At 47.8% G+C, this 9831-nt stretch overlaps 1 protein-coding gene across 2 annotated transcripts in view; it reads left to right on the forward strand.

Annotated features, from left to right (window-relative positions):
- The window catches only part of LOC138962618 (diacylglycerol O-acyltransferase 1-like), a 34007-nt gene extending 24176 nt beyond the window's left edge, over window positions 1-9831 (forward strand). For both annotated transcript variants that reach the window (XM_070334515.1, XM_070334505.1), the window contains exons 12-16: window positions 356-468; window positions 7656-7721; window positions 8036-8123; window positions 8878-8940; window positions 9550-9831. In XM_070334515.1, coding sequence (XP_070190616.1) covers window positions 356-468; window positions 7656-7721; window positions 8036-8123; window positions 8878-8940; window positions 9550-9702 — 483 coding nt within the window. In that variant the 3' untranslated portion in view covers window positions 9703-9831. The remainder of the gene's footprint in view (window positions 1-355; window positions 469-7655; window positions 7722-8035; window positions 8124-8877; window positions 8941-9549) is intronic.

Genomic DNA, 9831 nt, shown 5'->3' on the forward strand with positions numbered 1-9831 from the left:
TGAGATAATCAGGTCTAAAAATAAAGGAGCCTAAAAATGGAGATACCTTTACAAAGGTTAGGAACAGAAAATCTGAAAAAGCAAAGTCTGAAATGGGGGGGGGGGGGGGGGGGGAGTTGGGTTAAAAGCGGGTTCCACAGTACCAGGGAGAAAAACATATCAAAGTGGAAGACCTTGGTAAATAGGTGCTTTAAGAGGGGTTTAGGTGCCAATGATTTAGATTTTTTCTTCTATTTTTATATTTTGCCAGCTGTCAAGGCAATTGTGTGCTTGATCGAAATGACATAAAAACTGGCCACAAAAAATCAAACAAATTGCTTGAAATGTATACAGTGGTGGTTTTTTGTCATTTCAGGTCCCCAACCACCTGATCTGGCTCATGTTCTTCTACGCCTTCTTTCACTCCATGCTCAATGTGCTGGCCGAACTCTTGATGTTTGGCGATCGTGATTTCTACCAGGACTGGTGGTAAGTCTCTCTCTTGCTTATAAAAAAGGCGTGGGTCTGTGTACTGAAATTTGATCAGATGGAAATGGATGTTAAAACTGACTTTCACTCTTTTTCAATATCGTCTGCAAACACAGAACCTACCATCAAAGTGATAAGAAGTACTGAACACATAAATAGCTGTTCATTGAAAGTTATGTTGCGTGTGTCACACTCTTTAAAAACATTAACTAGAAGATGATTTAATCACATATTCTTACTCCAATTCTTATGAATGCATTGACTTCAGTCCCACATGCTAGATGTCGAAAAAACCACTCAAATTACCTGCCCTTAGTAGGGTGGTAACCAAGCTAAAAGCAACGCCATAGCCGTTGCTATGGCCTGACCTTGCTCAGTTACCCACAACACCCTGCGCACCACGTGAGCGCCAGCATCCGTAATAATCATTCTCGACTTTCGACAACACACGGTGGACGTGTCGGAATTTTGTCACTCACTTTTGGCCTTCGCATGCCTGCTCGTCCGTGAGACTAGCCGGTTTCTTGTGGGTCTACCTGTCCGTCTACCTTTTGGTGAGATCTTTCCTGTTTATGTTTGGTATGAATGGTGATAGCTTTGTGTTGAACACGCACGCAGAAGTTTTTCGTTCTGGGTGACTGTTTTTCGCCGGTCTTAAAATGGCCGACAACAAAGCTAAACTTGGCGCGAGACTGGAAGGTGACAAGGCTCTTAGCCCGTTTAAGAAAACTATACCTAAGAGTAGCCAAAGAACTTTGATTTGCCTATTATGCGGGTCGTAGATCCGTCAAACAGCACTTCTTTTAATGTTCCTATCCCTCCGAGGGCGGGTTCAGTTCTTTCTCAGCTCGCTTCCCCTGTTGGGGTTAATCAGCCTTTAGGCTCCTTATAGACTTTTTGTTGGATCGTCGTCAGTGCGACTGATGGGGGGGGGGGGGGGGTGGCCGTGTGGCTATTCTTTCCCCTTTCTCTGCGTAAGAGGAATCAGTCAATGTCCTCCTTTTGGGGGGGAATTAACGATGTTTTGTGTCTTTATTCTCAGCTGTTTCAGGCGCGATCGGCGGTTCCCGCCCTCCCGTTCGTCAGCTTCGCACTGTGGTCTAGTGCAAATGGCCTGTTCGGTTCAGCCCGTTTTTTGCCTTTGGTGGCTCTGGGCTGTTCTCGAGCACCCCCTCCTTTTAGGAGGGGGGGCCTGCTCCCTGCCTGCGTCTAACCACTCTGATTACCTCCGGTACTTCACAGTGTGTTACGCAGCCCCCCCGCCAATGGGGGGGGGGGATAGGGGGGGCGCTCCTGCGTCGCACCGTCGTCTGGTGCAAATGGCCAGTTCGGTTCAGTCCTTTCTGCCACTGGTAGACTGGGTTGTTCGCGAGCACTCTCTCCGTAGGGAGAGGGGGTCTGCTTCCTCTCTGTCTCTTCCCGCTCAGCTTGCTTTTAGCACTGCTGCGGTGGGAAGTCAGCTCTCTCCCCTGGTGGGAGAGGGAGAGGGGGGGCATGGTAAGTCGCAGCCTGGCCTTGGTCCATCCCTGTCCCATTGGGGGCAGGGGGCTGCTGCTTCCTCTCTGTCTCTTCCCGCTCAGCTTGCTTTTAGCACTGCTGCGGTGGGAAGTCAGCTCTCTCCCCTGGTGGAAGAGGGAGAGGGGGGGCATGGTAAGTCGCAGCCTGGCCTTGGTCCATCCCTGTCCCATTGGGGGCAGGGGGCTGTGTTAGCTTCCCACCCTTTCCCGCCCCCCGGGCGCGTTCGGGTGGGGGGGTTATCAGTGACTCACTCTTTCCCGCCCACCGGGCAGGAGCTGGAGCAGCGTTCCACCCTTTCCCTCCCTCTGGGTTGGACGGGGTGGGCGCTGTTAGACTCTCTTCACAGTCTGTGCCTCTATTGTCCTGGCCCGACAATCGTTCTCCTCCCCTATCGGGGTGGGTGGGCGGTGGGCTATAGGACTTCGGCAGGTGGACGGAGGGGGGTCGGCCGTTTTTCGGTTCGTCTCTCTCCGTCGCTCTTACTGCTGTGACGAGCCACCCCCCTCCCCATCTGGGGCATGGCGTGGCTCAGGCCTTTCTACACAGCGGGGGTGCTATGTACGGCTTTCCAGGCTACGTTACATACTCCTTCTCTGCTCCATTTGGGACAGGTGGCTGTGTTAGCTGCCCACGCTTGTCGCGGGTAGCGGTCGCGAAACAATGAGCTTGACTCTCTTTTGTTCTCGGCAGGGTGTCTCGCACAGTGGTCAGGGAACAATGAGCTTTGCTCCGTTTTGTTCTCTGCACGGGCTGTGCCGGCTGTCTACCTGTGACAGGCGGAGACAGAACATACTCTTTCTCTCCAGTCTCCCATTCTTTGTATTCACAATGGTCTGCGGGGACTCGGCTATAGTATCGCCTGGCCAGGGGTCATTGTCCTTAGCCAGCACCTTAGGTCACCCCCCCCCCCCCCCCCCCTCCTAGGGGTGGGTGAGTGATGGGGCTACTTGACTTCGGCAGGTGGACGAGTGAGGATCGGCCGTTTACGGCCGTTTCTCTGTTTCTGTCTTTACCCCCTCTAGGGGTTACGGCTTTGCTGGACCACCCCCCTCCCCACTTGGGGTGAGTTGTGGTTCAAACCAGGTAGTCTGGTTCTTAGCACTGGGATGCTTCTCTCGCACAGCGGGTGGGGTAAGACGCGCCGGGCCCGGCTTTGTCTTGTTTCCCCACTCTCTCTCCTTCTCGGCAGGGAGCTGTGCCAGTTACCAACCCCTCTTCCCCCCACCTCTTGTTCAGGTGGGCGGTTTGGGTTGGCAGTCAGAGACTGATCACGCTCTTCATCCACACTCTTGGCGGTGTTATCGGCAGGAGTATTTAGTGCGCGACCTCCCCTGTCTCCCCTCCTTTTGTGTTTTACACAACTGGTGGTTAGGTTTCGGACTCCTTGTTTGAGGAGGGGGAGTGTATAGGGCTGCATACTGGTTGTAGGCTTCCCATACATAGAGCGGCTGCTGTTGCAGTTTACTTTGTCCCGGATAGGTTGGGGGTGTCTCTCTTCCTTCCTCTTCCGGGATGGTTTTGGGTTTTCACAGGCTTTCTCGCAATTGTTTCATTTGCTGAGTCTCTGGTGATTGCCTACCACATTCCACACTTTTTGGCTTGATCCGCACCTTAGGTTAGTGGTCTTCAGCCTACACCTTTCCCGCTGCTTCATACGCAGGGAACTGCTGGCTTCGGGGTTTCAGGCTGCTTCGTCCTCACTTTTAGTGCGGAAGAAGATAGCAGGGAATTTTCAGGCTCAGGGTCTGATCCGGACTTTTTTATTGCCAGGGGTTAGTTTCCTGGCTTCGCTTACAGACCACAGGGAACATGGGGTTTTCATGATGTTACTCCTCCCTCTCCTCTCTGGAGGAGCTAGTATGGCATGGTTTGGAGTTTTCTGCTTTGGCTGAGACTCTCTTCTGTGCTTTCTTTTTGGCAATCTTATCCTCCCTGAACGCTCTTTTGGGTGAGGGAGGATGCCTTGGATAAGGCTTTAGCCAGGCTGCTGGCAGCTTGGGCTGGGGTCGTCACCGAGCGGAGGAGTTTCTCGGTGACGTTTTAGGCCCACACTGTTTTTGCTTGGTGTGGTCCCCTTCTTTTACAAGGGGTTTGATTTCACGCTGGTTGCAGGAAGCAAGGGTCAGGCTTTTTCAGGGGTTGTTAAAACCTACTCAATAGCTGGAATCTTTCCCTTACTTATTGGACCGCTGGCAGCGCGTTTATGCGCTCCCGGTTACAAAGGGGTGTTTTGGTTCAGTGTCTCCTCCCTCTCTGCGAGAGGTGGGTCGGCATGGGCTAGAGCTTTCAGCTTTGGCAGAGATTTGCCTCTGTGCTCTCACATGAGCTTTCCTTCTGCGTTTCTGCACACAGGAAAGGGCTCGGTTTCTGGAGGGTGTTGGTCTCTGGCTCCCTGAACGCTCTTTTGGGTGAGGGAGGATGCCTTGGATAAGGCTTTAGCCAGGCTGCTGGCAGCTTGGGCTGGGGTCGTCACCGAGCGGAGGAGTTTCTCGGTGACGTTTTAGGCCCACACTGTTTTTGCTTGGTGTGGTCCCCTTCTTTTACAAGGGGTTTGATTTCACGCTGGTTGCAGGAAGCAAGGGTCAGGCTTTTTCGGGGGTTGTTAAAACCTACTCAATAGCTGGAATCTTTCCCTTACTTATTGGACCGCTGGCAGCGCGTTTATGCGCTCCCGGTTACAAAGGGGTGTTTTGGTTCAGTGTCTCCTCCCTCTCTGCGAGAGGTGGGTCGGCATGGGCTAGAGCTTTCAGCTTTGGCAGAGATTTGCCTCTGTGCTCTCACATGAGCTTTCCTTCTGCGTTTCTGCACACAGGAAAGGGCTCGGTTTCTGGAGGGTGTTGGTCTCTGGACGATCTCGGGGGCTGGTTGAGCTTTTTCAAGGTCAATCAGCTTGTCAGCTGCACTTTCTTTTGGTGTTGAACCAGGCTTTTTGCCTGGTGCTCTCAGTATCCAGGCAAAATTCCGAGCTGTCTTTATCCCAGGTTTTTTACCTGGGCATGCTGTTCGACTTTGTCTCTTGGAGGGTTTGTTCTTCACACAAGAGAGAATAGGGAGGCTTTAAGCTCTTTTCACTGCCAGACTGGCACGAGAGCAGGCCTCTGCGGGGTCTTTAGACCCGGTCTTCGGTCGGACGGTATCGATAGCTATGCTGGCCCTCTAGTCTTTCCTCAAGTTTTTTGGAGGGTTCGGCCTCACAGGTCTGGGACATGAGGGTCCTCCTCCAGAGTGGGTTCCTCCACGCGGGAAGGTGGCTGGAATCCTTTTGGATCGCTCAGGGTGTTTTTTCCCTAGCTTTGTTTCCCCCCGGACTTAGACCGCTTTATGGATGCGTTTTCGTCTGGATGGGTCCTGCACTGGCATTGCAGTCTTGAGGCTGTGATGTAGACGCAACTCCTTGGGCTTCTCTTTTGCCTGGGGTTAGGAGCAGTAGCTCTTAGTCTACTAGCCTTTCTTTTTGGCTATTTACAGGCATGTCCTGTTGCATTCGGGCAATTCTTCTGTTGCTTCTTATGTGAACTAGCTGGGAGGAGCAAGTTCTCACTCCCTGTCAGACAGAGTATAAGGGATTCTGATTGGGGTTTCACACTAAATCATTTTCTCAGGGGAATATCTCCCCGGCCAGCTCTGCGATCTGGCCGACTCGCTCAACAGGTCCTCTCAGGGCTTGCACAGGGGTTGGCCCATCTGCTTACGGGTCTGGAGGCGGGCTGTTTGTGTTTTAGATCATGGGTTCTGACTCTGGCCTTTGGGCATGAAGCATATATTTCCTCCACTTTATCTGTGTATGCTCCTTTTTTGGCCTCCTTGGCCAATTGGGGATATAGAGCGGGGGTGCATCTCCTTAGCGCCCCTCTCTCAAGCCAGGTGGTTTTTCACTTCTGTTTCAGTTTTTGGCTTTGGGCAGCTGGGCCTCTTCTTTGAGGTTCCGGCGTCTTGGCTATCTCAGCTGTTTTGAAACAAATAGGCCTCTCTTCTGTTGCTCATGGCGCTCTTGTGGGCATGATCAAAGGACCTTGTTTTACGAGGTTTAGAGGCTCCCCCTTGTTTAGCGCGTTGGACTTTGTTCTATTTACTCTGGGCCTCAGCCCTATAGGGCAGTGAGGCGCATGCGTTTTTGGGGTTTGCCAGAGGATGTAGCCTTAGGGCTTTTGGTTCCGTTTGTTCACGGTTTTTGGCCAGGTTTTGGGGTTTCAGAAACCTGGTCAATATCCTCTGGTGTTTGATTCCCTCCTCTCGGGAGGATTCTCGCTCCGGGAGATTCGGATTTTCTAACTGTCTGGTTAGACTTTTTAAATCCCTTTTTTGACTTTACTGTCTTTTGGAACCACGAGCTTTAGCTCAGGTTCTTATTTCTTTACAATGGGGCGAAAGAGACATCTTTTATTTGTCTCTCTCTAGAGGCTCTGCTACATTCATAGGACAGTCCTATGAGTGGTGCGTTTTGAACAGGGTGGGGGGGGCGTTCAGTCCTCCCTCTATTCCTTTTCAGGCGTTAGGGAGTCCAGAGTCTGGTGTTCTTCTCTGGCTGGTGGTGTTCCTCTCGCCTATGCGAAGTTTGCCAACAGCTCGGGTACAGATTTTGTGCTTCCTTTATTGCCGTGTTGCGTTCTGGTCGCCTAGGCGAAGCTTTGCAAACGGCTTACTGGAGATCAGATGATGTGTTCATCGGTTTCTATCTTCGGGATATCTCCTGCACGCGGCTAGACGGCTCCAGTTCATTGCTGGCTTTAGTTGCTGCAGGGCAGGTTCTTACAAGGACATAAGTAGGTTCCCTCCGCCTTTAGGAGTAATCTGCATTCATAAGAATTGGAGTAAGAATATGTGATTAAATGGAAAATTTTTAATTAAATTTTGATTTAATAAATATACTTACCCAATTCTTATAGTTAATACCCTCCCATCGATCCCCGCTGTCTTATATCCTTGGGGTGTTTTAATAGTCTCGAATGATTATTACGGATGCTGGCGCTCACGTGGTGCGCAGGGTGTTGTGGGTAACTGAGCAAGGTCAGGCCATAGCAACGGCTATGGCGTCGCTTTTAGCTTGGTTACCACCCTACTAAGGGCAGGTAATTTGAGTGGTTTTTTCGACATCTAGCATGTGGGACTGAAGTCAATGCATTCATAAGAATTGGGTAAGTATATTTATTAAATCAAAATTTAATTAAAAATTTTCCATTTTCATCCTGCAGGAAATACACATCAAGTTATATTTCTTGTGCTCTTCCATTCCATATGACAAACAATTTTAAACAAGTGTTAAGAATATTAGTAAGGAAACAGATTCACCTGAATAATACATTTTAAAGGAATATAATGGTAATGCCGTTTGTGACACAGACAGGAAAACATCATTTTTCGTCATTGTCTTATATGCATTGACCTTACTCAAGAAGGATTGGAAATGTTTGCCCCAGTGTCCGTTATCATTTTATTATCTGTGGGGAGTCGTTATTCCAAAATATGTTTGTTTCAACATTGTGCTGTGTAAAGTAGGAGAGAGTGTAACATTGAAAGCAGGTGCTGGTTTAATCTCGCAAAAATGTATTACTGTAACTTAGCAAAAAAGAGGTGCTATTTTTTATATTAAAAAAAATCTATTACACTTGTTTTTGTGGCTTTCTTGCACCAGGAAATAACTTTGAAACCTTTCTTTCATTTTTGTGCAGGAATGCGGATACAATCTCAGAATTTTGGCAGAACTGGAACGTCCCCGTGCATAGATGGTGCATAAGGTGTGTCCTTTGATTGTTTGTGTTGGTTTGCATGCCTGCATAGGTATGTTGGTTTTCAGTGCAGAGCTTTTAAATGCTTGACTGAATGTGAATACAAATCCTCCTTTGCAAAAGAACATGATATTGACATGCTGTCTGCTGTTAAAAAGAATATGTGTTATTGGAAATGTCAGGAATTGATTTTCGAAGACTTTGAGGATCACTGCAACTGTTCTACAACTGTTATGTTGTGGAAGACATTACATTCAAGTTCACAAGAATATCGGGTAAGATTCAGTGGCCATGGTAATATTGTTGTTTGTATTCTGTTTCAGGCACCTGTATAAACCAGTGAGAAGAAGAGGATTGGGCAAAATGCCATCTTCAGTTGCTGTCTTCTTTGTTTCTGCATTTTTTCATGAGGTAATTGCAAAGTTCTTCACATTTTCTATCATCGAGAATATTTAGCTGATGACTGGACATCACACATAGGATTTTGTTAACATTTTCTACCCCACCTATGTTGACCTTTTTTTTTTCTTCTCGCCGAGACCAGCTATACTGCAGAGGGTCACTCAGAATTGTAGTAACTGTGTATCAACACGCTGGAATGCAGGCGTTAGATCCACGTTACAGGAAGCGACTGAAGCTTACAGTCTGAGCGGATATATCCGTACCTGGTCAGATGGAGCCATATGAGTGGGTAAGGATATATCCATACCCGGGAGACAATGAGTTAATGTGAAATCTGGAACTGTTTTACGGTGAGGTCCCTCTGATGAGAGGACACCTGTCAGTAAAGAACACCTTCTGTTGTCCCTTTGTCTAATATTATGACCAAATTATCTAGCTGTTGTGACCAGCCACCTACACTGTACTTTATGAAGGGAAACTTTTGGCTGGTTCTGAGGGTGTTCTTTTTATAGCGGGTTCCTCTGTATCATGTGGTTAGTGTGTCAGAGTTAGTACAATAAAGTTGAGAGGAATGTGTTTTAAAAAGCAGGTCTTATCAATAACACACATTGGAATTTTCTGCAAAAACGCACATTTCCGCAGCAGTATCGTCTATTCTATGAGTTCATCTATTTCCATGCAGGCAACAAAGTGAATAGTGTAAAACAAGATAAAGAAGAAGAAAAAAAGTGTTCATGTTGTATATGTTTTTGTTCTGTTACAGTATCTGCTCAGTGTACCTCTGAAGATGTTCAAAGTCTGGGCATTCACCGGTATGCTTATGCAGGTCAGATTTTCATTGATACATTTTTTTCCAGAACAAATAATAGTATGTGATTCTTCCGGTATATGCCGGAAATCCGTATTCGTAATGTCTGTGGTGACGTTTTTGTTGTTAATTATACAAATCCTTCAGTGTCTTAAACATCTTCAGGATTCATGAAATGTTTTGGTCCCACCCATGTAATAGGTTTTAGAACTATAAGTTGCCAGGTAATGATGCCGTATTTGAACGTGTGAGCTTCCACAGTTGGCATTTGCATGTGCAGTGACTTGTTCGAAATTAATGATTAGTATTGTTGCTAAATTGTTGCAGTAAGTTGTATTCTTTTCTTGTAATGCTGTCAAAAAAACAAAAAACATTACCTTGCCGGCATCTTGTATGTGAAATTCATTGACAATGTCAAGAGGAGGTAATTATTTGTACCATAAGTTTTTGTCTGTCTGTCTACTTAAAACTGGGTCGATGTACAGTAAATGTAACGTTTTTGTTATGTTAATTCCAAGAACTTAAAATTCTTGTTTTTTGATTCTGTAGTGCTGACCTTATTTCAGTCATGAGAAGATGCATGGTTTGGTTGTGAAAGAGGATATTTTTCCATGTCTGTCCCTTCAGGTTCCTCTGGCGTACGTTACGGGAAAATACATGAGCGGCAAATGGGGCAACATCGTAGTGTGGCTTTCCTTGATCCTTGGCCAACCCGTTGCCATTCTCGCTTACGTCCACGACTATTACGTCACCACTGTCGTCAACCAGCCAGTCAACTGAACGGCCACAGAAGCCTTACTTCACAAGGAGGTGTGAACAAATCTGTAGCCTGCTGTGATTTGTAGGAGAATTGTTCGAGCAGATCTTACGATCACACACACACACACACACACACACACACTACACACA

This window comes from Littorina saxatilis, linkage group LG1 (genome assembly GCF_037325665.1).
Source record: "Littorina saxatilis isolate snail1 linkage group LG1, US_GU_Lsax_2.0, whole genome shotgun sequence".
In the NCBI taxonomy this organism is placed as follows: Eukaryota; Metazoa; Mollusca; class Gastropoda; order Littorinimorpha; family Littorinidae; genus Littorina; species Littorina saxatilis.